The sequence below is a fragment of the Ixodes scapularis genome, unplaced genomic scaffold, assembly GCF_016920785.2.
Source record: "Ixodes scapularis isolate PalLabHiFi unplaced genomic scaffold, ASM1692078v2 PGA_scaffold3__209_contigs__length_174095766, whole genome shotgun sequence".
Classification (NCBI taxonomy): domain Eukaryota; kingdom Metazoa; phylum Arthropoda; class Arachnida; order Ixodida; family Ixodidae; genus Ixodes; species Ixodes scapularis.
The window spans coordinates 119,548,458-119,576,398 of NW_024609868.1; the positions used below are offsets into that span (position 1 = coordinate 119,548,458).

Genomic DNA, 27,941 nt, shown 5'->3' on the forward strand with positions numbered 1-27,941 from the left:
AGAGAAATAGGCGTCAGATGGCGCCTCGGTACGAAAGTGCGCCGTTAAGCTACGCTCCGGACCCGCGCGCTCGAGCGCAGATGTCCGGAGCCACTCACTAACTTAACGCGCCCAAAGGCAACATCCGGGGCCGGGGATAATACGTTACTTCCGGCGTCGAAGGAGTGATTTCCACACAGCCGTCTTTCCTCCGACGCGACTACGTCACTTCCGGCGTCGGAGGAACGATTTGCACACAGGTCCCACTCCTCCGACGCCCGTCGGAGGAAGCACTTCCTTTTGCTAGTGGCGTACAGAGGACGCTAATAAGAAGTATGCATAATATTAGCAAAAACAAAAACAGTTTTGAATTTTGTTGCACGTTAAATATGATTGATATTATCTAATAATTTAATTTAGCTTGTTTAAAAATACCAATGATTATACTTCTAGTCACAAACTAATTAATTTTAATAATGTTTGTCCCCACCTCTCCTAGTCGCGCTTCAATCGCATCCTTCACGTGACCCTCCAGGTCGATGTCGCTGGCGATTTGTTTTGAACCGCTTTTTGGCCGAAGCTTCGCTACCCATGTACATATACCTCGTTGATGTACATATACCTTGTCCATACTTCAGATTATTTGATCAGGTTAAATGTATTAGCTCTATATCCTCTATATATCTATGTTATACTAGATTTTTACTTTTTAAAAACTGCCAAGCGATTTTTAACTTATATAAAATGTTAAAAAAGGAAACGTTGAAAAAAAAACTAACAACCTTTGGCTTGCTCTGGCTGATATGAAGTTGTCTCTGCTCTAACTTCTAAAGTTGACTTTTTTTACTATTCCACGAGCAAAACATGTTGGGAAGCAGAACCGGCAAAGCGGTAAGATATCTGAAACTGCAACTGCCGATATTAACTTCCTTACAATTGCATTCTTTCTTAACCATTATATTTAGTTGATAGCCACATTACTAAACGCGATAGACGTTTTAGTAAGTTGTTTGCTCAAACCGTTGAAATCGGGAAGGCACCTCGGGAGAGGCAGACGACAAAATGCTGGAGATTTTCTGTCAACCTTTTTCGACGATAGTTTGTGAGAAAGTTCTTTCTCAGAAGTGAAGGTGCCCTTTTCCCGCATTTCTTAGCTCTTGTCTGTGACTCCTGCTAAACAAATAATGCCGCACACGAAAAAAAAAAAAAAAAAAAAATATATATATATATATATATATATATATATATAAATTGATTTTTGTGAGGAAATAAACTATTGAGCCTTGCGCGAAACAGCACGATTTTCAAAGGACGTCAGTGAGTCGTTAGAGGCGTGGAGAGGCGCGTCCTCTCTCCCTTTCTTGTTTTCAAGAAGGACAACAGCAGCAGACGTCTTGATTGACAGCCAGCAAAGAGGGAGATGGGCTGCATCCTAAGGCCTACTTCATGAGCTTCCAACGACGCAAGTGGCAACGTTACTAGATTACCCCAGTTGTGGAACTCCCGCAGAAGAGGTACCCCCCTCACTCCCTTTAGACCGCCTCGCGCCATTTGAAACATCATCCAGATTTTTGTTTTAAAACTGTGTTCCATAAAGTATGCTGAAACTCTATCTAGATCAGGGTGTAAGATAGACAGGTGGGGAAACGAGAGCCAAATGAGCGACCGGATTGTGTCCCCCTTGGTTTTCTCTTTTTCTGTGGCGCCATCTATATGGAGCACCGCAAACTCTCACTCCAGGTGGGCGACTGGTAGCGATTGGCTAAACTGACGAAGATGGTTTCTCGTGGATTTTTAATGGAGGACTGTCGTGCTCTCGGTTTATTTTGTGCACTCTCCCATAAAGTTCCATGCAAATCCGATTCCCATTTTTTTTTTCCTCTCGCCGCAGCGCCATCTCTCGCAAATCGGGGGTACCCACGCAAGCAGACGAGTACACAATCCGGTAACGGCGCTGCGGTAGGCTTCTATGGGCCGTTTCCCCACCTGTCTATCTTACACCCTGATCTAGATGCTGTGCTTCGAAACATAAATATTCCGTAGAATACGCTGCAGTCAACACAGCAGCCGTCTCCCAAAAGCGGTGGCACATCGAGCGACGAAGAGCGAGCCGTGGGGGGGAGAGGGGGTGTAGCTCGTACAAGTAGCATCTATGGGCAGTTCCGTAATTGAGCCAATCTAGTAACGTTGGCCAGGGGTCACTCTTCCCTCCGACAAAAATCGTTCCAAAGTGTAACACAGTAGTGAGTTGGGCTAGTTGGTGTTTTATTTTAAGAGGGTAAAAACAGCGTAAAAACGACACGGACAGAGGAGGTGTACACACACACAGAGCACTTACTTTCAACTGTTTTATTGCTGAAAAAAGACGCCTACCATCATGCCCACATACATCCAATCAAATCACGTAAGTCAAGTCATATTCACTGACCATTTCGCCTAAAACCGCTGATAAACGCAAGTTCGCAGTCATATAAACAAATAGAGGGAGAGCCAACACACATATCATTCTACATCGAAATAAAGAATGCTTCCGTAATCTCTCTAGTCGTCTTCTGACGATGTTTTGCAAGAGTCTCAATATCGATTAAAACAGGGGTGCACCCGTACCTATCACAATGCACCGCCAAGTTTCCTGACAGTGATGGCTACATAGAGCATGCATGTTTCCGCAATCTGTCGTTTACACAACAGCCTGTTTGGCCGACGTATGCCTTCTTACACGTCAGCGGAATACAATGTACCACCCCACCCATGCAAGGAACAAACTTGTTTTTATGCTGTTTAACACAGCCAGGGATATAGGGTTCCGACCTCTGTGTAAACAACAGATGGTGGGAGCATGCATGCTCGATGAAGTTGTCACCCTCAGGAAACTTGGCGTTGCATTTATAGGTGCGGGTGCACCCCTGTTTTAATCGATACCGAGATTCTTGCAAAGCATCGTCAGAAGACGACTGGAGAGATTGCGGAACCATTCTTTATTTCAATGTAGAATGATAAGTGTGTCAGCTCTCCCTCAATTTGTTTATATGACTGCGAACTTGCATTATCAGCAGTTTTTGACGAAATGGTCAGTTGATATGATGTGACATACGTGATGGGATGTGATTGGATGTATGTATGTGGGCACGACGGTGGGCGTCTTTTTTCAGGAAGTGAACAGTTGAAAGTCAGCGCTCTGTGCGTGTTCATCTTTTCTGTCCATGTCTTCTTTGTGCTGTTTTTACTCTTTTAAAACGTTCCAGAGTAAACTATAATTAAGCGGAGGAAAACCTACACACTTCCATCTGGAAAAAGTTGTGCACGACACATGTCTGAGCAAATCGCATATAGGGTGTCCCAAGTCACCAGGCTCAATCTAAAATGGACCATAAAAATCAACGCCTTCGCGTATCAATCTAAACTTTTCGTCAAAGGTTACCTCACAAGTCGGTTTTTCTTGTAAAATCACAAAGCATAGCCCTCTTTTTGTAAAAAAATAGGGCCATGAAACTTGCCAGGGTCAAAGGCGGGCGGCGACGCAGACGACCAGGTCGAGTATCGGGGTGGGTTTGGCGCTCGTATTGATAGATGGCGCTACCTCCTGAACGAGACTGCTAGCAACCACCACGGTTTATTCAAATGAACATAATCTTTTTGAAATGTACCTTTAATTAAAAAATAAATGCAAACAATAAAAGCAAAACTCAAAGGAAAAAAAATGTGTTTGCATAACGACGGCGCTTTTGTTGTCAACGGATTTCGTCTGCGTGTCGTCTGCTTTCTTTCGCTGGTCGGCTACACCTTCGGGCGCTGCTCCAGATGCCATCTATCAGTATGTGCACCAAACACACCCCCGGCAACTCAACTCGGTCGGCTGCGTCACCACCCGCCGTTGAGCCTGGCAAGTTTCTTGGCCCCATCTTTTACACAAAGAGAGCTATGCTTTGTAATTTTACAAGAAAAAACCGACCTGTGAAATACACCTTTGACGAAAAGTTTAGATTGCTCGATTGTTATGGTCTATTTTAGATTGAGCCTGGTGACTTGGGACACCCTATATATAAGGTGTCTGAAACGCTGAGGCTGGATCTACAATGGGTCGAAAAAATTGGCACCTGCGCATAACAATCTAAACCTTTTGTCAAAGGTTTATTTCACAGGTGGTTTTTACCTTGTAAAATTACAAGGCGTAGCTCCCTTTCTGTAAATGGGCCGAAAAACTTGCCAGGGTCATTGGCAAACAGCGACACAGACGACAGAGTCGAGCGGCGGGGCACGTTAGGCACACATATTGTTAGATGGCATCGGATGATACAGCCGGCCAGTGAAAGAAAGCAGACAACACGCAGACGAAATCCGTCGGCAGTAAAAGCTCCGTTGTTATGCAGCCGCAATTTCTTTTTTTGTCTTTTTCAAGTTTTGCTATCATTGTCCGCATTTGTTTTTAAACCAAAGGTACATTACAAAAAGATTCTGTGCATTTTAATAGCCTGCAATCGCCACGGGCAGTTTCAGTCTTTGTCTTTTAAAGCCAAGCAGGTAGCACCATCTATTCATATGTGTGCCAAATGCGTCCCGCCACTCAACTCGGTCGTCTGTGTCGCCTTCTGCCGTTAACCCTGGCAAGTTTTCTTGCTATATTTTTTAAAAGGGAGCTACGCCTTGTAATTTTACAAGATGAAACCCACCTGTGAAATACACCTTTGACGAAAAGTTTAAACTGATACGTGCAGGCGCCAATTTTTACGGCCCATTTTAGATCAAGCCTGGGCATTTCAGACGCCCTATACTTGTGGAATGTGCTTATGGCACCATCTCCCGATAGACGAAGCAGATGGCGGCAGTCGGTTAAAAGCAGACAATGCCCTCGTACGCTTATTGCTGTGTCTCTCGGAAGATGGCGCCACAGGCACAATCCTCGGTTAGTGTGCCTACTATGTGTCAGCATGTTTCCGATTGCTCGATCAACCCTGGTCACACGGTTTTTGAGCTGTGTTTGCCATACAAGCTGCAAGGAGGAGGCAAGAGCTTCTGTCGTTTGCAAGCGTGTCTAAGCTTTACTCAGCCTCACAGCCTGCTATGTTCCTCACCAAGTGCCAATGCATGCATGCACATGAGCAGCTAATCTGTGCAAGAGGTGTCCATCATTAAATCGCAAACTCTCCATGGTTTGAGTTGTTCCCTCTTTTAAATCTAGGCTCCCTATCCTCGCACAACTTGGCCGTCTGCGTCGGCGTCCGCCATTGAAAATGTCAGGAGTATTACAGTCAAATTTTTCACGAGAAGGGCCTGAGCTACGCGTAGAAATCTTGTAACGATAAAATATGTTAAAATACACCTTTGGTGAAAGTTTGAGCTCGTTACATGCAGGCGTTGATTTTTCCGGGGTATTTTTCGAGTGAGCCCCTCGATTTATGATTCCAGCATGTTCATTGTCTGTCTGTTAACTGCTTGCAGATTGGCCGCTTTGCAAACAAGTGTGCCAAGCACTGGCAAGAGACGTCGCAAGGAAGACAGCAACACCTGAGCAGCGTCAGGCAACCCAGGAACATTGGAGTTGGCGGTTACTCCCTCCTGGTGAGCGGCAGCCCCACTACGAATCTGGGGCATCTTGAACAGCAGACTGGTCATTATATTTGCGTGTCCATCTGTTTGAGAAAACACGGTGTTGCACAGGTGTGGCATCTCGCGAGGCATAAGGGCAACAAATGCTTCACTGCGGGATACCCCCACCTTTTGTAATGCCCGTAAGGGCCTTCAAGGTTTAACAAATGATGATGATGATGACCATAGTATGTATTGAGTGTAATGTGTAATTTCTCTCATGAGACCCAGCCCCAAACACATTCTGTGCTAAAAGTTTTCCCAAATGTGCAGCAGAGAACCCTTCTGGAAGAATGGCTTTCAGCCAGTGCACTTCACTACACTGCAGGGAATTGCATCCGTCACTACAATGCCCGCAACACTGCTGCCACGCGTGTCATTTTGCCACGGTGCATGCGTGCTTTGGACAAAGTACACTCGGCGGATGTAAAATACTCGGTCGAACCAAATATTCAAAGGTGTTAAAAATTATCTTAAAATGCACCAAATTTCGAATACCACTTTTTGAATGGCACTCCAAACGGAACACATCGTGATTCACAGTGGTCTTGAGGAATTTTGAGAGAAGCACCCGATGGAGACTTCTAACATTTTGCGTATGCCTCAACAAGAAATGGAAATGACGGCCTGAGCTTTACAGTTTCTGTCTTGGATTATATTTGATGAAAAACATTTAGATAGATGCCCCTGCTTATTCGGTCACAGTTTGAAATGGCATCATGGACATGTTTAGCCACAGGTAACATTCAACATCGGGCTTTTCATGATAGCTCCTTTGAAATGCTGTGAAAACCAAGAAGTGCTGGTTTCCACGCTGTTAGCGTTAGCACAAATAAGCAATCCCTTTTTTTTTTCTAAGTAAAACTGGGTGGTTGTTTATCAATTAATGCTACTCTGGTAGAAATTGCTCATTTGGGGTATGAACCTTAGCGGCAAAATTTGGTGCTCACAAATACCCTTTTGTAGTAAAATGCATAAATGCACCAATGTCAAGCCTGCACTAGCAGTGTTGCACAATGTGCCAGAAAAGTATCTGAAACATTTTGCACACACACTCACTGGGAATCTGGCATAAGCCGCTCTAATTAAAATAAAATTTAGCTCCCCCTGCGTCCTGCCCAAGTAACCCTAGGTGGGTACAAATACTGCAGAGCCCCTGCCGCATACTCAATCCTCAAAAGGTATTTTAAAAAACGGGCTAGAAACATTGGCCAAAAAAAAAAAGGCATCTCAATTCGAGAAAAAAATATCTGCAGCATTTCACCCACAGTGCAAAGGAATGACAACGATAGCTGTCATTGCTCGCTTACTTTAAGCATATTCACTCCATCACACACAACACAGCCTTGGGGTCACCGTAGGAAAGGGAACACTAACACATGAGTCTCCGCCTCAATACCATTATGGAAGGGGGGGGGGGGGTTGCTTTGCATATGGTAGTAGTACGGGCATATTGAGTTTTATGGTGGGGAATGTGCCGTAGAAGCAGGAAAAGACACTGCGGCCTGGCAACAGCCACGCACTTTTCCCGGCATCACAAGGTGTTGCACGTACGAGCGCAACGGAGTTTTTTTGCCTAACACAATGCCGATGCCACAAATGCAGCTGGAGTGTCGCCATAACAGCCATCGCCGTGAAACGCAAACTGAAAAGCATTTCAGCTCGGCCCTCGTGCTTTCTTCTTCAAACCAGGCGATCCCGGCGGCAACGTTCGCCCTTGGGACGTGGCAGGTCCAGAGGCGCAAGTGGAAGCTGCAGCTCATCGACGAACTGAGTCGGAAGACGGAGCTGCCTCCAGTGGACCTCCCCGAAAGGTGGGTGTAGTTTGCGATAGTAGTACCAGGTGGCACCTTCGAGCTCTAGTGCGCAATACTGCTGACAGATGGTGCCACACACTTACAGCGTAATCGAAGCAGTAGTATGTTATGGAGTCTTAAGGCACCATCTGGTATCACTATCGCAATCTACTGTGAGCTGCTGGGTGCCCGCGGATAAATGACTGGAAACCGGGGACGAGCTTCCCCGACAGCTCGTGCCACTTCTGTGCCTGCTCTTCGGGCTTGTAACCGGAACAAGATGTCTAGCGTACTTTTGACCGGATCATGCTGCCGACGTTCGTCGCAGCCGTGTGCCTAGATTGGCAGCTTGCTTTTGTATGCATTGTGCACAAGAATTGTTATAGCCCCTCGATTTCTGTGGCGGCACTAACTGAGCACAAACGCAGGCCCAAATGCTTGCCAACAGAATGATCCTCACCGGGCGCAGTCGGTGTGGCGCGGCGCTCATATCTGACTCGCGAGTTGGATTTGGCTCATGTGCTCGAGTCCTGCAGATTCGTCGCGGCAAAAGTGGAGAGCTTTGCAAGGGAGAGAAGGAAAGAAATAGTTTGCTAGAATGTTTTAATTGTTACAGTGAAAATCTAATTTCTGGTTCGCAACCCTCCTACGCTAGTTTTCATTTTCCGCCGAGTAATCTCCAGCGAGTAAAATTTGAACCCAGCACTTTTTTGTGGTCCTAATGTTGCTCTTATAAATGGACAAAAACTCGGTTGCTTAATTTTGGCGTTCCGAGTTTCGAGGTCGGGTGTTCTCAACCACCGATGTTCTGGGACCCTTTCTGGATCGGCAGTAGTGATGGTGGACCCCATCTGCTGGAATGGAGGAGGGGGGTATTGAAACGATTACAGTGCCAAAAAGGTAAATAAAACTAAATGCATGCAAACTAACTTCGAAGCTCTGCAACGGAGAGTAATCAACCATACTCACTCAGCACACATATATTGACCTATATAACCTTCTGGTACAGCCAGCATCAATAAAAAAAAAGGTTTATTGCTCGGCTTGACCGTTGCATGAGGGCTGGGGATGCCCATTTGAGAACCCATGTTCTAGGTTCTTTCTAGGCTAAAGGGGTTCTTGTAAGAAAGGACTCCCAAAATGGCTTTGAGACGACGTTATCAGCTGCAGTGTGTGTTAGAGCTTTGTGTATCACGCAATAATTATTAAAAAAATTACCTGTATTTCACATTGTAGTTTGCCACTTGCATAAACCAACAAGCAGAGTATTCATTAACTCGAAACTGCCTCGAAAAGCTACTTTGCTGAAATAGGGATAAAATAGGTGTGGTTTAATTTTCAGTTACAATGCAAAAGGAATCTGAAATTTTGTCACAAATATTGTTAACATGGAGGTTCATTCGAGTGTCCCTAAAATGACAAAAATGGACATAGTGAAGTTGTGCAGCCTTCAGTTGGAGCGTAACAGAAACCTGAGAAACGCTTTAATTTGTTGCAAATTTTGTTAAATGGAGGTTCATTATGCCGGACTTTGGCTGTCCAAGTCCTTTAAGGCGACCATTCTTTGTGCAGCCTCTCGGAGCTCTCCTCGATGGAGTACCAGCGGGTGCGAGTGGTGGGGACTTTCGACCATGCGCGCGAGGTCTACGTGTGTCCCCGGTCCCTGATCCAGTCGGGAGACAGCGAAAAGCAGTCCGGTGGATTGCTCTCCTCCTCCAGCCAGACCGGTGCCCTCGTCATCACGCCCTTCAAGCTCGCCGACAGGGAGTGAGTGCTACTTCTAAGGCAGGAATTCGCAAACTTTCCGACCTTCAGGATGCCCCCCTCTTTTTCAATGATCAGCCAAGGAAACCATCCTGGTCCCTGTATTGATGCTGTAAAGCTGTAAGCGAGCCTACAGGCTATGGAAAGAATGGGTTCTCAAACTCCGTTCCTGGGAACCCAGTCGTTCTCGGGAACCTCGTGGTTCCCTTAAGAGTCCTCGAGGCTTCCCCGTGTTCCCAAATATTTTTTACCATTCCTGCATCGAAGTAAAGCGTTATTCCAATTTAAGCACTATTTTAGAATATCCGAGCCATTTACTGATGCATAACTATGTGGCCAACATTCCTCTTTACGTGCATCCCACGACACTGTTTGCACGAACGAGCCATTGTCATTTTTTTTGTCTTTCTCTCAGCACTTACAGGACTGTCATCAAAACTATTACTGTTGCGGATGGAAAACAATCAACAAGTGTAAAATTGAAAGTAAAGGTTTAATCAGCAAACTCATGCCACAGTCAAAAAGAACAAGTGAGCGCAGGGAAAGCGGCTGCGAGCGTTGAGGTGTCGGCGTAACAGCTGGCTAGCGCGAGAGTGAGTCAGCAAGGTCACGCTGGGCTCCTTATCTACTACGCTCGGTTTCTCGAACATTTGGCCTAGAATGTACGGCGTTGAACATTTGGGGTAGGAGTAAACATGAATCTCCTAGAAGTATGGAGTAGCATTCCCTCTCGTACAAGTATGCGGCACTATTCGCGTCTCCAGCTCGTTGCTCTCCCTCCCGCGGCGGAAACGGGAAGCGCTCTAGTGAGGGTCCCGAGGTTCTCCTGCTCAGCAGGCATGGCGGAACTGCTTGCGATCATGGCTCGCGAAATGTCATTTTCAAATGCAGAAACCACTCTTCACTGTCTCAATGTAGTGCTGCAGCCAGTATGGGATTGTACCCTATTAGAGAGTTTTAGTATTGCATAGAGAAGCTAATGCAAGCGCTGTGTGTTTTTTTGTTAGAATTGCGTGCTCCACGATACGTATGCGTGTCGTCGCCATGCTCCAATTTATGACTGCAATTTTGGGCTCCGTGCACGTGCAGTGTTAAACACGCAACGCTCATGCAAACGCACAGTGCTGGCTTTCACTCGTATATGCAGTACTGAAACTCACTACTGTTTCATCGGTTTCCAACGCCTACGAAACGTGCTGCAGTGAGCAGATGTGCAAGCGGGTTGGCGTTCCTTCAAACTGGAAAGGCTGAGATTGGCAAAACGATGGCGCATATAAATGAAAAAAACTACATGTTCTAAAACCTCAACGATACCTCAAAAAGGTATCGTTGTCAAGGCCTCATTTCGTTTGATCAGATCAATGAAGCTGTAAATGTTAGGGTGAGCTCTCCCTGACGCAACGTTTATTTTACGGTGCCAAGACGTATTGTGGTTTTGGGTCTGTGGTCCTCAGTTTCCGTAGTCGTTCCACCAATGAATGGAAAATGGCAATTCATCATGCGCCATCAAAACAGTCAAGCATGAATGAAGACATCTTGCGCTGGTGAAAGCGATAACTGCTTTGCTCGTTTGCAGCACTGTAGGCACCACAAACACCAGAAAAGTGTGCAAAAAATGACTGCTGCTGTTCAAATCTTCGAGGTTGTTTCGGGAGAAGGCGAAATGTGGTCACTAAGGACAACAGACACTGAACGCTTGAACTGACCGAACTGATAACGAGCAGTGGGTGAAGCAGAAGGGTTGTTTCGGGAGAGAACGAAATGGAAGAAGATGAAGCGAGAAGGTTGTTCTAAGCCAGGTCGAAACAAGAAGGTACAAACGGGAAGCTTGAGATGGCAATGGTTTGAAACGGGAACCCCTTGCGACGTCATACGCATGACGTCACACGTGGCCCCGCGCATTGCATTATAAGATTTTTATGTCCCACCATTGCCGACGCCGAATTTTCCGCGACACAAGCTTCTAAATGCTATCGCGTTAAAGATACAGTCACGAAACTATTAACACAAATTGTCAGGGTATCTCTGTCTAACATATTCTTGCATAATACTGCGAGAAAGTGTTCTGAAATGCGTCTTCGGCACAGAACACAAGGAAAAGCATGCCAATTAAAGACGAACATAGAGTATGCGTAGGGAATGCTCAACGATGAAGCAGCCAAACATCTGCCGTCATCGGTTAAGGTCGGGGGTAAACAAAAGCCTCTGGGCACGATTGGGGGTAAGTGAATGCCCGAGGTGTGCAAGGAGCAGGCGAACTTGCGCACCGTGTAGCCATGGTTTAATTTGGAAAATGTTTCTGCAATGTAAATATTAACATTCACAAAGTTTTAGTTTCTTTTTAAATGCACCAGGTGTGCATGTGCACCACCCTACCTTCAAAGTGTGCTTTTTTCCTAACCACGCGACTGCAATATTCATATTTTTCTAAGTGGTGATTGCGGCCGATCGGCCCCATTGAGCGCGCTTCTCACAGAGCACTGGGGCACTGCAGAGAAGCGACACCCATGGGAGCCTTGCGGGTGTTGCTTCTCCGCAGTGCACCAGTGTTCGGTAAGAAGCGTCCTCAACAAAGCCAAACTTGCAACAATCAACACATAGAAAAATGGGAATATTGCAGTTAATTTTGAAGCGAATTCCAAATAGCGTATTATTCAAAACTAGTATATAAATATTCCCACAATCCTAATAATTTAGGAATGTAAAAGAAATTAGCTGCATTACAAGTTTCTTTACATTAGTGTTATAGGTTTAGCTGACAGTTCTTTAGCTTTCATTAATCTTGCAAACATGTATTGCAAACTATTTGTTCACTTCACTTCTTTGAGTATATTCCAAAGAAAAACAAAAACATGTCTAGTGCAAATAAACCATCTTTGCCCACTTGCAATCATGCAGTAATGACAAATACTTCCAGAGAATGAAGAATTTAACAAAAATTGTCATAATCTTTTTTTTCTCCACCCTCCCTAAAAGTGTGAGCATCTTGGTGAATCGGGGCTGGGTACCCAGAGCAAAGACAGCCCCCGAGTCCAGAGCACAGGGTCAGGTAAGGCAGCGCTACCTTCTTTTGCATATCCTGAGACGATTGTACACCCTTGTACACAAACAAATGAGGTCTTTGACTAGGGTTATGCTTCGCTTGCAGCAGCGTTAAATGGCAGTCGCACGTTCCTGCAAGATACCGGTATCAGTTGACCCCTATGAGAACTTTTAAAGAAGTGAGGGACAGAAATTTGTGCAAACATTTATTTCACAATGTGCGTAGTCACCCCAGCTAAAACTCGCTCGTCAATTGCATTGATCACGTTGTCGCACTCGTCACGTCGGGATCGCCTTAGCACCACTTTGCCCAAGGCCGAGAGCATCATTGTTACTAAGTTGCCACTCCGGAAGGATTCCGGAATCGTTCCGCAATTCTGCAGTCCCGGAATGGAATGGAAATGGAATGAGAATGAATTTAAATACCTTTTGCTCTAGATGGAACGGGAATGGAATGGTTTCTGTCCTTACGCAAGCTGTGTCGACCTTCAGCTAGGATCCACAGCCCGCTGGCGTAACGCTGGCGAATGTTCAAAGTGGCCCTTGAAACAGCATTGTTGCAGTTAAGGTGACCGAAGGTTTCATTGTCTGACTGGCTCATGCTCCTTCGAGGTGAAAGTGGCAGCACCCACGATTGAAAAGTTGTAGGCATACAAAATGTCATTCCTGGCGCTGCAAGACGCAACAAAGCAGCTGTTGAGACCATGTGTGATCAGAGCACCGGTCGTTGGCCGCCAGGCAAGGACAAAGCAATGCCACCCACCTCTCAGGCTCAGGCCCTCTCACTTCAAAGGTGTGCACGGAGTGCCATAAGTGGCACTCAGGGCCAGCTATGCAAGTTTGTTACGTCATTATGGCACGGAGGGCCATGACTTGCTCACGTTTTTGGGACACAGTGCCTCTAGCTGATTCCCTGATGAACGCCTCGTTACTAAGTGCCTATATACTGTAAAATCCCGAGAGATGCCTCATTCCCAAAAGATGGCCCACTCCTATTTTGGCTTGATTTTCTATGTTTTTTAAACACCGAAAGATAGCTCACTTGTAGTAATAGTAATGTTGGGATCAAAGGTGGCCTCGGCGTAAATGCATCTAGTTAGCTATGGTGGGATGTAAGCAAATGTTGTGGACTGGAAAGTAGAGTCATCTTTGTTCCATTGCCTCGCCATGATAACAAGCTTGGCCTAAAACACATAACCTAAAAATAGCATCTTTTCAAGTTTTCTTGACTGTACACCGAAAGTTAGCCCACTCCATTATTTCACCCGGTTTGCTCTTGTTTTTAGGTGGGCTATATCTCGGGATATTACACTACTCTGTTTTACCTTACGATGGGCCACAGCGGACTCTACGAGCCACCCCAGCAAATCCGGCACTCTGGATATGTATCACATGATAATGAGCTCTGTGCATCGCTTGATACATTCGCGGAATTAGAGGAATGGAATGGTTCAGCCATTCCAGGAGTGGGAATGGCTGACCGGCCGGGCAACGGCCGGCCTGTCGGCCCCCAGCCGCAGCCCACCGGCCGGGCGCAGGCCGGATAGCTCCGATAGCCCCTCGGCCCGGGCAGGGTAACACGGATTGTTTCCGGGCCCAGCCCGGGTCGGGCTTGTGCAATGGTGTAGTGCACTTTCTAAAACGTTGAGAAGAAAATGCTAATGCATATAGATTTGAAAGAAACGAAAAAGCTGAAGTGCAAACTCCCTATGACGCCACTAAAAGAAATCTTTGAAATAAAAAAAGCTGTCTTGAACTAAAAACGCCCACAAGAAGATACAGAGAAGAATCCTGGGGATTCCTGGGGTCAGCTGTCCCAATAGTGGGACAGCTGCCCCCAGAAACCGAGGGCAATCCGGTCACAGAAGACAATACAAAAGTCATTCTTTTTTCTTTTTCCAACTCTTGAAGAGAACAACAAAAAGAAAACGCCTTCTGGTTACCGAAGATAAGCTGTTTAGGGGTTAAAAGCACTAAAAACGACAGACGACTAGGAGACACACACACCACTACTCGTCCGTCGTTTTTAGCGCTTTTAACCCCTAGACATGTTCAACCAACTAGCCCAAATCCAAACTCTTCTGAAGACAAGCCGTCTTTTATATTTGTGTAAGCCTTCAAAGGTTCACCATCTGACTGCGATATGACCGTGACCCGAGTGGTCTTCGTCTGCACCTTGAATAATTTTACCACCTTGGGATTGCAAAAGTCTGGATGCCACCTTCAGTTCACATTTTGTGCCGTTAAAATGAACTCCAGAAAGGTGAAGGAAGGACTTTCATCAGGGCAATTCAAGCTTGTTGCTAAGGACGCCATGAAGAGTGACATTTGGAAACAGTTTCTTTAAGTTGTTGACCCAGCCCTGTCAGCACTGGTGGAACATGTGCAATGCAGTGACTGCAAAGCTTTTTAACCTACGACTGCACCAAAACGGGAACCTCACATTTGAGCCGAAAATAAATGTAAGTAATACATTTCTGAATCTGCAAGCACTACTTCTTTTTTTGCTGCAAGCAAAGTCAGCATTCCTGCAAGCATTAAAGAGACTTTGACAGTGTCTTGAGTCGGGTTATGTGCAAAGGATGTGTGGCCCTTCGATGTGGTCCAGGGAGAAGGCTTTGTGAAGCTCGCGGACGAGCTTATAAGCATCGGCACCCGTTTAAAACACGTTAGTGTGATTGACGCACTGCCACTCCCCACAACTGTTCTTGGAAAGTCGCTGATCTAGCAAAAGCTATGAGGGAAACCATGAGATCTATTGGTGAACCAGCAATGGGAAAAAGTCGCTGTGCTGTTACCACCGACATGTGGACTGACGATTTTAAAAAGATATCCTACACCATCGTGACTGTACACTTCATTGATGAAAGATGGGTTTTGCAAAGCAAAGTCATGTTCACTCGCAATTTTTTAAAAGAGAGACAGGAGAAAACATACGTAAAGAAATTGTGCGGAGGATTTTCAAAACTTGGATTTGGTGAAGACGTCCTGGCCAACATGGTGTTTGTGACTGACCAAGGCGCAAATATAAATGCACTCCGGTCCTATACAAAAATGAGCGGCATTGCTCGGATCTTAAATAGGGTGCTCCAGAATACATTCGAGGAGTCCTTTGTCACACAAGAGCTCCCCGCCTTGCACAAAAACATCAAAGGTGTGAAGTTGGGGGTGACATTTCTGAAGCAAAGTGGACTTGTTAGCCGGTTGCCAGATGCTGTCTACCGAGATGTGAGCACAAGGTGGAATCTTAAACTGGCCATGCTCAAGTCGGTGTTCACCCACTACGAAGGCATTGAATCTCTCCTCTACACTCAAAGCAACTCTTTGCTTGATGCGGTGTGCAAACCTATACTGGAGGACATCATTGATTTCTTTGGAACCCTTTTTAAGTCGAGCGACAAGCTGGAACAAGATAGGCGCCCCACCTTGCCGTTGGTGGTGTTGTGCTTTGCCATACTAAGCAGTCATCTTCATGTGAAGCCTGGAGGCTCTTCTCTGATCATAAAACTCAAAGACACAGAGCAAAGCACCTGGAAAGCAACTTGCAAATCAGAAGATATTCATAAGGTAGCAACATTCTTGTGCCCACAGTTTCGGCAGCTTCTAATGCTTCCAGAAAGTGAGGAAAAATCGGTGTACACTCTCAGAACAAGGGGGTGTATTACGTACACCCCTTGTCCCATATACATGGTAATATTTTTAATTCAGAACAGATTTTTTTAAAAAAGGCGTTTTTACTGCTATATGTATGTTGAGCTCAGCGGACATTTGAGGGGTGAACAAGCATGACAGTCTTGTGAGTAGTTAAGTAAAGTTTGTTAATTGTCTTTTTAATTAGTGAAAATAAACTTAATGTAAAACCTTTATTTTCGCGGCCCTTATTTTTCGCGAATTGGTCGCAGAGGACATTATCGCGGCCGCTAAATTTTGTGCATTCAAGACGCCTGCATTGAAACTCTTAAAAACCAAAATTTTCGCGTGCCATTAAATTTTGCAAATTTTTCAATTCGCAAAATTTGCGAAAATTAAGGGCTCGCGAATATTAAGGGTTTTACAGAATGGTTTCAATGAGAAACTGACTGAGCATCATTGAAAATCACTAAATCGGTCAAATTTAGAACGACTTGAAGCACGTGGGAAACACGGGGGTGCACCAAAGTTACCACCCGTGCAGCAGGCGCAAAGCTAGGGGGGGGAATGCAGATGATACCATTTGCGTTTCCCCACCGCTAGCTTTGCGTTTGCTGCACGAGTGGTAACTTTGGTGCACCCCAGTGTTTCCCACATGCTTCAAGTCGTTCTAAATTTGACCGATTTAGTGATTTTCAATGATGCTCAGTCAGTTTCTCATTGAAACCATACTGTAAAACCCTTAATATTTGCGAGCCCTTAATTTTCGCAAATTGGTGGCAGTCTCATCAATGCACATTTTCACAACTTGCAGTACTTGCGAAAAAAGGGCAGTGCATCCCAGCCACAAGTGCCAGCTGTGAAAAAAATTTCAGCACAGCTAGATATGTCATGAATGTACGATGATCAGACACTGCCCGAGTCGTGCCAGGCCTGGTCGGGTAGGCATCCCATTGGGCCAAGCCCAGGTCAGGTGAGACTTATAGCATTTTTGATCAACAAGCACCGGAATCACCCTGAAACCTGGACAGTGCACAGCGCTCCTCGGTCGTGTAGCACGAAGTCGGTGCAACATCGAAGACAAACTGCACCGCGGCGGTGCACCGTGGCAAGATTCCACCATGCGTCACCGCGCATTTTGTTTGTTTTTTCTTGCGTAGGTCCGCGCGCAGTGCCCATCTGCTGTCAACATCCCGTGTTCTTTGACTTGTGGATTTCGCGGTCCCACACGAATGAACATCATGGACGTGATTGTCGATGGGGTCACGAAGCGGGTGACAGTTCCACAGGTATATGCTGCCCATTATTGGTGGTTCGAGAAAGAGAACTACCACATAATGAACGTACCTCAGTGTCATCGAAACACCTCGCAACGCTTTCCACGAAGTTCATACCTTTCGGGCGCTCCTTGCCACCGCAGCAATCGACGGTAATCGTGGCAATGGTAAGAAGATCGTCGTCTCGCTCTCAGAAGAGCTGAGGAATTAATAGAGTGCAGCTGCGAGGCATGTTCGTCTTCGCAAGGTCGCCACCTCGATAGACTGCGCCGTCTGCTATTCCCGCCATCTCCTCGATTCCCGCTCCTGGCCGCAAAGCCTCATGGTACTGCACCCCGGTGCACCGTCGATTTTCTTGGTGTACGTTGGGGCAACGAAAAGCCATACCAGGAGGGTGCACTCCGTTGATCGAGGACGTCCGGTGCGCACCGGTGCACTTGATCGAAGACAATGGGGCGAACCTCGCTGCCCCGGGGCACACTGGTGCGGGTGATCGAGGATTCTATAAAGGTCAGTGGGCCCAGGCCGGGCCAGGTCTCAAAAAGTAGGCCCGCGCAGTGCTCTAGCCAAGAGTAAGTTTCAATTAGGGACTACCCCTCTGAATCCGGCAAATATTTTTTGCTCATAAACTGCCGTCTAGCATTGGCTGCAGGTGAGCTGTTGAAATATGAATCTATGTCAGTGTCCCGGCAAGCACTCTCAGTTGTCGGTAATAAGCGTGTCTCGACCATATTTGCTAGACTCGGAAATGCACAGAACCTGTTGCGAATCGGCTGGGTACGTGCTGTGTGTGTGTGAGTGACATGACATGGCTTTACAATCTTGGTGATGTCACACGGTTATGTGTTGTCACGGTGTCACGTGACATCGCATGACACCCAAACCTGAAGTCAAGTCACATCAAGTTATGTCTCGTGATGTTGTGACACCTCGATGTCGAGGTCATGTGAGCGAAATAGCTTCATGGGGCTATATTGCTCCTTGACCTGTGTGTCGGTTGATCGTAATGTGTCACTTTTCTAAACTCAGCCCTATAACACATTCCGTGTTAAAACTGCGCTGTATCGTGCAGGTATCGTAAAAGGTTCGGGGCCAACTTTTCGTCTGAAGATTTGCTTTGTGTGCTCTTTTGTTTCTGCAGATTGAGGGAGAGGTGCAGCTGACTGGAATAGTCCGGAAGCCCGAGAAGGTCAGTATGTGCCGAGCAACTTGCCTAGTTTAACGGCTCCACTTATGCACGAGTCCCACTAGAGTGACAAACGACAGTGACAAGCCTCAAACCGGTCTTTTGCGATTTGACAGGCTTTGTAGAATAAAGGAGGGTATGCTCAAACATGGGCATCATGCATGCTAGTGTATCTTTGGCAGGCTTGCAGTCACTTGTGCTTACTTCACGAGCTTCAAACGACTAAACGCCTTCCAAAAGTGCCATTGCGAGCATGCTGCAAATTGACGAGGCTTGTCGCTGTCATTTGTTTTTGTCGCTTTAGAGAGACTCGGGCATTATAACAACCAGTTTGTTGGAAACATTCTAGTTTTTCGCTAGACTTACAATGCATAAACTTCACTCCAGTCACAAGCTACTGGCATAACAACAAGCTTGACATGTAACGGGCTCTTGTCAGTATACTGGGCTGCGACCTTAAAGGGCACTGACAACCCCCAAAACTTCTTTTGTTTATTTTTCGCTAGGCAATTCATTATGTTGTCTGAAGACTACCTGAGTCATGTGGCTGTGCAACTTTTTGTTTTTAATCAACATACTTTGAGCTTTTTGGAAATCACAAAAAAATAGCTATCATATTTCTTTTCTATTTTTAATATTGAGTGTGGGCCTTCGATGACCCACAACTGATTATATTTGGTGGTTGTTTCTAAACCATAGAAAATGGCACGCGACCACGTGTTAACAGCGTGGTCGCGTGCCATTTTCACGCGACCACCATTAACGTGTTCCAAACTTGGGAATCCCATAAATTATATGTTAAGTGCCTGATTGGACCGTGCAAGTGCTCATGTCTAGATTAATCCTGTTTTCAGTGAAAGTGGGGTGGGCACTAACCCTGTCCTGGTATTTTACGATAGTTAGGAACTGTGGCCTCAGCAAGTCTGATGCCTACATTGGGATTGCAAGTAAACAAGATTTTGCATAAAATTAAACCTACAAAGATTCCAGCTATACCTGATAGAGGACATTTGTAGATCTTGCCGCACACAAATCATTTTTTTTATCTTGAATTTGAAACAAAGACAATCAAGAATGATGCAGCCTGTCAGGGCATCTCTGCCTTCCATAAACTTTTGCATAATAGCCAGAGTTTAATTTTAAACATTTTACTGCAGCATAGATATTGATGTGCTGAAAGCTTGCATTTTTTTTAATACACAAGGTGCACACCTGCACCACCGTGTCTTCAAAGTGCACTTTCATCCTAGGCACATGACTGCAATAATTGTACTTTTCAACGTATATCTATTGCAACAGGTTATCCCCGTTGAGCACGCTTCTTACTAACACCTGTGCACCGTGGAAAAACCTGCGGAGCATGCTTCCGCAGGTGTTGCTTCTCCGCATCACACTGGTGCTCAGTAAGGAGTGTGCTCAACAGGACTAACCTGCCGCGATCAATACTTCGAAAAATGTTAATATTGTAGTTCATCTCAAAGCGAATATTAAATAGCGTATTATTCAAAACTACTCATATTAGAAAATTTGAATATCTGCAGAATCCCAGCATTTGAACACATAGTTCCCCTTCTTTAGAGCTCATTGGTGCCGGCAATCAAGTAATTTCTTCTCTTCAGGCGCAAGTTTGAATCCCATTTCTGAAATCACGAAGCGTGTCAGAAGTTACTGTCTATTTAGCGTTTTTGTAAAACCACGGTCCAGTATTTTGAGACGCACATATAGCGCTCTCTGCAAAAATTATTTGGTTGTTTGATCGAAGACATTCAGTGGCTCAGATAGATGAAAATATGATGGGGCAATATCCATGCTGTATGGAGGATGGGGACAAAACTGTCCACTTAAATTTCTGCATTACCTTTTCTGCACGAATGGCGGTGTCCAGCCAAGCATTGTTCGGAAGACACGGTCGGGAAAGAGCAGGTTAGCTCTTTCCCGATTGCTAAAAAAAATGCCTGTTTGGTGTGGCTTTTTTTTTTTCTGAGGACACTATTAAGTTTGCTATGTGGTGCCATACATAGAAATTAAGCTAAATAAGTGGGTTTTGGAATGATGTGAGTGTCGAGGTTAATTTGCCATACGGAATCTTTTTCCAGAAATTAGTTCTAACTGACTTATGCCTCTAATATATATTTTAAAAAAAATTATCAATAAAGATTTTTGCATAAATCAGAGTTCTAGCCCAAATAGAATTTGAGCTACCAAACACACAGACAATCATTGTGACTGACATGCCATTTGGCTATGGCAGTTTCTCAATGGGGTGAAGCGCAGGTCATCAGAACTGCAGTAGTATAACGACCTGGCTTCTTCGTCAGACCCACTGCTGCTGTCCAAGCCCGAGAAATTGATGGAGAATTCGTGAGAATCGCCACGCCTGCAAGCGCATGTCGGGCCCGTGGTAGCGACCTTGGAGCCAAGGCCGCCAAAAACTGACGTGCCGTTGGTTTCACGCTTGGTTTAAAAATTACTGCCGTGCAGAAAGAGAAACAGAGAAACCAAAACTGTAGTCTTCCAACTACCTACAAGATAATCCATGGAGTGCGGGAGCCCCATGGGAGTTTTATAATCAGCCTCCGTGCCCGTCAATCACGTGTGATCGATGCTCGATGTACAGAGTGGAGGAAGAGTTAAGAAAAGCAGGATAAACTCCTCCCACAAAGCTCTGCACTCTCTTCAGTTTTTAGAGCAAATATTGGAAAGGAGGAAACCACCAGCCGGGCAGGTGGCTTTAAGGGAGGGGCTCGAGCTGTTTTCTTTAATCTAAAGCAGACAATAGGGTTCCTTTAGGTGCACTTTGCTTAGGGTGCTGCCAGTGTGCCATTCCTCATTCCACATCCTCTCACAACTCTGTCTCATTCCCCCAACTTAAACGTGAGCAACATCGAGTTTCTGACAGCCTGGAAATCCTCGCAATGCCGTGCGGCTGCTTCCATTTCTGTAGGACCGTCCGACGGCGGATGACATGCAGCAGGTGCAGTGGTCGTCGCATTGCTCAATGCTTTTTTTACTCTGCTGTTTCATGCCCCAACCTTGCAGGCTAGAAGTCTCGGTTTTTACCTACGAAATTCGAGCAATAGTTTTCTTATTCACTACTTACTCTGAATTTCTATTTCGGACATCTACGCTGTCAAGCGTGCTTTGGCCGCCGGCCTCGTAAAACGCACGCATTAATGGGAGCAAATGCCTCGATAAATGTTTTTGCACATTTCTCTTTGCTTTACCTAGGTTGATAAGCATGTGACCTAACATTACCACCCGTGTGTCTACAGGCTCATCTGACCAGCAACTTGTAGTTTTTCGACTGTAGTTATCACCATGAAACAGGGCCAACGAAGACGACGGGGTAACCGTGGTAATGTCCCGGATTGGCAATGCAGGTGTTTGTCGGCGACTGGGAACTCTCGAGTGGTACCAGCCTAGGCAAAGCGTGTGTGTAGGCACCCTAATTGTTACTTTTCTTCGAAAGCCTTACTCTATTTATAAGCGCTCATATCCATCAATTTCCATGCCGTGGTTTTACCTTGGCATATATTGCTGAGGATTTTACTTCTTCCTTAATAAGCACTGCATTGATCTGGCATTGTTCCCTGCTTAGACGAGCTACTTGTTCGCTTCTGCCCGTCGCCTCTAGCGAACCTCACACCAACGTGTCAACGACCGCTTCAAGGACGTACGGATTCCAAAGCATTGTGCGTCGAATGCCGCTTCTGCGCGGGCGTCATTATTTGGTTGCGGCTTTTGCATTATCAAAACGAGCGGGCAATAATGCAAAATGCATTATTGCCCGCTCGTACAACTTGTTCCCAGAAAATGTTTACAATGTTTTTTTCACCACAAAAATAAACTGCTCATTGCCGAACACGGCGTCCACCCAAATGTAGCACTAGCGTTCCGGGCCAGGTGCCAAAGTTTCAGAAATAACCAGTATTGCATTCAAAGGTCACGTGACCTGAAACTTTCAACGAGAAAATGGAACCCGTTTCCGGTAGCTGACGCCACTCATCTCCATGTATTTGTGGGTCCTTGTCGGTCGCCATTTGCATGTTTAAATTTGTCCCAAAATCTCTTTAATGCGATAATGGCGAGCTCCGAAACTTTGACATCTGATCCAGACTGCTAATGCCAGATATGAATGGAAACTGAGCGTTCAGCATTGCATAGTATAATTTTGCGGTGAAAAACACTTATTAAATTTGGGGGGAGACACCACGTATATGTACCGATCAAAAGAGGAAAAAAAAAGACATCTAATAAGGAAACATCACCCAAGCACGATGTGATTAGTAGACGAGCAGGCTGACTTGCGGATGGTACCTCATGGCGCTCGTTTGTGCAGAGACCCCCCCTGGGCCCCAAGGAGGGCCACAGCGGCACTGTCTGGCTCTACAAGGACATAGAAGGCATGGCACGCTTCCTCGACGTGGCCCCCGTCCTGATTGATGCTGACTCGGGTGAGGGCAGTCGAGGAGGCGATGAAAGCTGTTAAGCCTGAAATTTTAGTCACATTTTTTATCATGTGCATGTTCTATAGTCCGTTGCAGGTTAAGAAAAGGAGAACAAACCCCTCCCACAAGGTTTCCTGATTGGCGGTTCCCCCTCTCCACTCTTCTCCTTTCCAGCGTTTGCTCTGTTAAAGGGATACTACAACGAAATTTCGACCCTTATTTCTTGGTCTATTTGTGTTCAAGGGAACATTATCACATCAGACACACCAATCTCTTGTTGAAAAAGATACGAAAAGGAATTTTGAAACAAATTAAACGATTAGCAAAGAGCACCTGGTGGACGTCGCTAAAGCCTCATTTGTAATGCCCGTCTAGGAACCTTGACAGGTAGTGACGATAACTCTCGCCTCCAGCCACGACGAGAAAAAAGCTGAAGGGGGAACTCCCCTCTCCCCGAGACTCTCTTTTGTGTTTCCCAGAAGTCTCTATTGTCTCTCTAGAAGATTATAGAAGATTAACCCATCACTCAAAATTCGTACAAAGGCAGCTTTGGGGATACTTGCAGTGGCCCGATTGCTGGTGTGCTTCGGCTGCTTTCAGCGGATGCTACAAGCCATCAGGGCCTATCCAAGGCCGTGTGAATGTCACGTGACCTTGAAGAGAGGGCACAGCGACACGCAGAAAGCGTATCACGGGCCCGCAACAAACTATGTCACGATTGTGGCAGATATGACGTGCTCTCCGCTGACTGCTCTCCGAGCGTTTGCCAGAGTGGGCCTTTTATTAAGAAAAAGACAGCCATCAGGCTCGAAATACAAACGATGTGCGATTGTCATTTACAGATATTGTGGATCACATTCAGCCTATTTGTGAACATGTCAGGTATATTTCAAATTTTTTGTTGAAGTATCCCTTTAAAGTGGAAAGAGTAAAGGACTTTATGAAAGGAGCTTGACCTGCTCTTTCTTAAACTGCAACAATCTATATATACAAAGCGAGTTTTTTTTTTTTTTCACCTAAACATTTATATTTCTTTTTAAAGATAAATGCCTTGTAAGACAGTTTACGTGTGGAAAAGGAAAGCATTATCATCCCGCAGGGGAAATGATTTCGAGTAACGCTTCAACATATATTAAAGTTCAAGACGACGTCCTAGAGATCGACACCAAGTACGGCGTCTAGGACAACCTCTAGGATGACGTCGAGGACAATGTCAAGGACGCCGTCTAGAACAACAACTCTGATGACCTCTAGGACAACGTCAAGAACGACACCTAGAAGACGACGTCTAGGACAACTTCTAGGACGACCTCTAAGACAGCCTCAAGGACGTCGCCTAGAGGATGACTTTGCAAACAACGCCCACTGGACGACATCTAGGACAACCTCAAGGACGCGTCGTCCTTGATCATATGATTGAGCGGCATGTGCTTGACATATTTTTATGGCCATCTTTTGGACACGACACTGCTTTTTCGCTCAGTGGGACAAGTAAGGCTTTCGCCTTAAAACTTTTGGAGCCTAAGCACACACATCATTTTTGTTTACACCTATTAAGATTCATACATTGGCTAGTCCATGTAGAAGAGTTTCTACCTTGCTTTCCCACTTCTGTGCAACCTTTTGTTTGCATCAGTTGCACAGCCACGTTTGATTTCCTCAAATACAGAAATAACTGTTGTGTGTAGAAGCAACAGACACGGGTTAATAAGACTGAGCGATGAAGGACAATATGAAATGCTATGAATGGTTATTTTAGATACAGAATCGAAGGTAAACCAAATAGTGTATTTAAAACAATGTCAGAAAGAACTCATTTTCAATGCCCAAATTCATGTTTTGTTCAAGTTATAACGAAAGTGCAATTCTTAATTCAGATAAAAGCAAATCTTTTGTCTTTTGATTTTGAACATCAATTACATTTTTTGTGTGGAGCTTTATAACAAGAATCGGCATGCGAATGACAAATACAAACTAGATTGGGTTATTCCCAAGCTTCCTCCTCTGCTTCAGCTAATTTAGTTTTACTTTACTATATTGACTGTGCCATCAACCAATGAAACCTATATAAAGGTGAGACTAACCAAGAAAGGTTACACAAATACTACAGCAGTCAATATATAACTCTTCTTGCAGTACCCAAGTAACCTTGCTAAATCTCCAATTTGGGAAATATATTCTCAGAACATTGCAGTCTATCGTACTAGCCCACAGTTTTATCTATAAACGTTTCCTGCAAGGTAGAGTTGTTACATCAGCACTCATTAGGTTCCTCCTTTTTTATATTATGGGACATTGAAAACCACTTTTGCTACAGTGTCACATGTTTTTAATAAAGTAAAAAAACAAGTGCTCGGAACGAACTGAACTGAGGAGGAATAAATCTAGAGGAGGAGAGAGTTGCCAGAAGTCACGTGCCTACACCCAACTGCGTTTTTTTTTTTCCTTCCGTTTTTCTGGTTGTGCAAACCAGACGAAAATTGCAGATGCCGCAATTCACATGAAAAACTCAAACGTCAGGCACTTCGTGCTTGACGTTTGTGCCAATGTGTTCGTAAGACGAGCAATGTCTTCAGCCAGGCAAAGGGGCAACAACTCGTCGGAGCCTTCGTGCAAATCAGCTTGGTGGTCGGGCGTGTCGTACGGAATAAATCTTAATTGTTTTGATCGGTAAAAAGTTATCTTTGAAAACTAGACATTTACCGGTACTGCGAACAGCAGTTCTGAAGTAAGGGTCCCTCGCCGGTTATCCGCCGTCATCGCTTAGTCCACTTCGTTCACCTGTCCAGCTTTCGACTCCCACAATACGATGCCATGTTGAAAACTATGCAGGAATGCACAGAGTGCTTCCAATTCTCTCTGCAAACATTTTTTTTTAATCAACATATTTGCAGTTTTTTAGAAGCCACAAAAAATGAATATGATATATTTTTCGATTTTTAATATTGAGTCTTTGCTTTTGATGACCCACGACTTTGATTATATTTGGTGTGTGTGTCTAAACCATAGAGAATGGCACATGACCACAGAGAAGAGAGTGAGCATGACTCAAGCCGGCCAGTTCTTGATCGGCGGTTTTCAGGCATAAAGAAAACCAATTTTGAGCCGCGAATTGTGTTCTGGGTAGTTGGGCTCTCTCATGTCATGTACAAATAAAACTTTGGCAAGCATAAATGCCCTGTCAGTGCCCCTTTAGCGACACCTTTGTTTGTCATGTCCCGCTCTGGAGGAGTGCTTTTCCCCTTACCACTCGGGTGCGCTGCGGCAAAGCAAAACGTGCAAAATCGTGATGCCTACTTTGTGGCTGTCGCTTCACTGCAGCACACCAGTGCAGGGTGAGAAGTGCACTCATCGAAGCTAGCTAACCTCCAGAACAGACTGAACATGAGAAATTGTGCAAAACTTCAAAGTACTGTCCGTGTTTAATACAGAGATCAAATGAATAACATGTAATTTGAGCCAATAATCAAAAGTTCTAAAAATTTGCACTCTCTTACCATATAGCAGGGCCTTCCAGTTGAAAATTCCCATTAGATTCCAATTGAAATTGCCCATTAGCACCAGTTAGGTTTTCGGGCAACCAATTGGTCACTGCCATGGGAAACCAATGGGAACCACTTGGTACCCATTAAGGTTCCAACTGGAAAGGTTTTCCAAATCGGGAGACCCATTGGTTAGTGTGCTTTCAATTGGAACCTACTACAACCAATTGGTTCCAATTAAAACCAGTTAGAATTCCAATTGAATCTAATGAGAATTTTTTGTTGGGTAGCTGAGCTAATAAATTTCTAGTATTAATAATGTGAAATTACGTTTTGGCACAATGTTGGCAAAACTCCTCATGTGATGAAATGTAGCAGGGCACACAGTTTCGTGCAAATGGTGCAGCAATTACATCACTACATTAGCAATTAAATAGTATGTAACAAATGTATAATTGTCATCATTAATTAAAATTGTAGATGTTATTTAGGCAGTGCCAAATGCATGTCACATGATGTGGATGTCTGCTACATAATAAAGTGCAAAGATTGAGTTGTTTGTCTATAAACACAAATCTCAGTTTAGACTGGTTTGATTTTTTTTTTGTTATATATCTGGGGCTCGGTTTCTTTACGCTCCATAAATATTTGCCAAAATATGTTTCGTTAAATCTTCTTCAAATTGGATGCAATCTGGCTACAGTACGTTTCGTTAAATCTTCTTCAAATTGGATGCAATCTGGCTACAGACGTTTCGTTAAATCTTCTTCAAATTGGATGCAATCTGGCTAACAGAGGAGATGCTTGTAGTTTCTGCACGGTGCCTTTGCAATTAGTCTGTGCTCTTTTTGCAGCAAGTACCATAACAGGGGGCCCTGTCGGAGGTCAAACCAAGGTCACCCTGAGGAATGAGCACTTCTCCTACATTTTGACCTGGTAAGCGCCGGACTGCGAGAAATGAAAGAGCACGCTACATTTCTGGAATGAGCAAGCACCTCAAAAAGCAAAGCTCTAGTCCTCTGGCCTGTGGGAAGCAAAGGAGCAATTGTTGGCCTCAGTCGAGGGGCCTTGTTTTCCCACTTTTTTTCTCTGGCACGTCTCCCTCCAGTGGGAATGTTCACGCTGCGAATGGTGCCCGGTCATTGTCGTGGTACCGCAAGCACCAGACCTGTTAAGTATCTGTAGCGAGACGATCCGGTGTAATTGTTTAAAGCTTGTTAAAACTTGGTATTACATATTTTGTTCGGTAAAGTCTCATTAAAGTGCTGTGCCTCAACGGCCATTGCCACTGTCATTCCTGAAGAAGAGCTGAGTAAGCATTGAAGCATAGGGTTCACAATCAGGGCTTGGCTGGACATCCCCCCTTTCTTTTAAACTTAGTAATATTTTTTTTTTCTCATGTGAGGTTCTGGTTTTATATTAGTCCCTCGACGAAAAGCATAAAACTCAAAGAGACATTTCTGGGTGCTATCCTTATGAAATTCACAATTGCTTTTACTGATATTTTGCCCTATTTCAAGGACTGAATGTTTAATTGTGAACATCCTATCAGCATTACTCCGATGTATCTAAGATCCCGTTGTTACTTTTTTCTTTTTCCAGGTATTCCCTCAGTGCAGCCACCACATTTCTCTGGTATTCAAAGTATGTGCTAGGGAAGACTTTGATGTGACGTCGACGGTGATTTTATAGAATGTATTGTACTTTATAATAAATTAATAGGGATTACCATCAAATGTTGCCTGTTGGGT

General features: G+C 44.9%; 1 protein-coding gene across 1 annotated transcript; it reads left to right on the plus strand.

The window, feature by feature from the left end:
- The first annotated feature begins 665 nt into the window (after nt 1-665).
- Nucleotides 666-27,926, plus strand: LOC120838934 (surfeit locus protein 1). Its single transcript, XM_040209092.2, has 9 exons — nt 666-870; nt 5,419-5,538; nt 7,258-7,379; nt 8,934-9,128; nt 12,102-12,174; nt 18,216-18,263; nt 22,600-22,714; nt 27,045-27,126; nt 27,793-27,926. Exons 1-9 carry the CDS (start codon nt 844-846, stop codon nt 27,860-27,862), a joined length of 852 nt encoding a protein of 283 aa, XP_040065026.1. The 5' UTR covers nt 666-843; the 3' UTR covers nt 27,863-27,926.
- Nucleotides 27,927-27,941: the final 15 nt, after the last annotated feature.

Excerpts from the sequence above, each read along its gene's own strand:
- LOC120838934 (XM_040209092.2), top strand. The coding sequence starts at position 844 with ATGTTGGGAAGCAGAACCGGCAAAGCG. Across the intron at positions 7,380-8,933 it reads CCAGTGGACCTCCCCGAAAG|CCTCTCGGAGCTCTCCTCGA; the intron begins GTGGGTGTAGTT and ends TTCTTTGTGCAG. Across the intron at positions 27,127-27,792 it reads TTCTCCTACATTTTGACCTG|GTATTCCCTCAGTGCAGCCA; the intron begins GTAAGCGCCGGA and ends TTCTTTTTCCAG.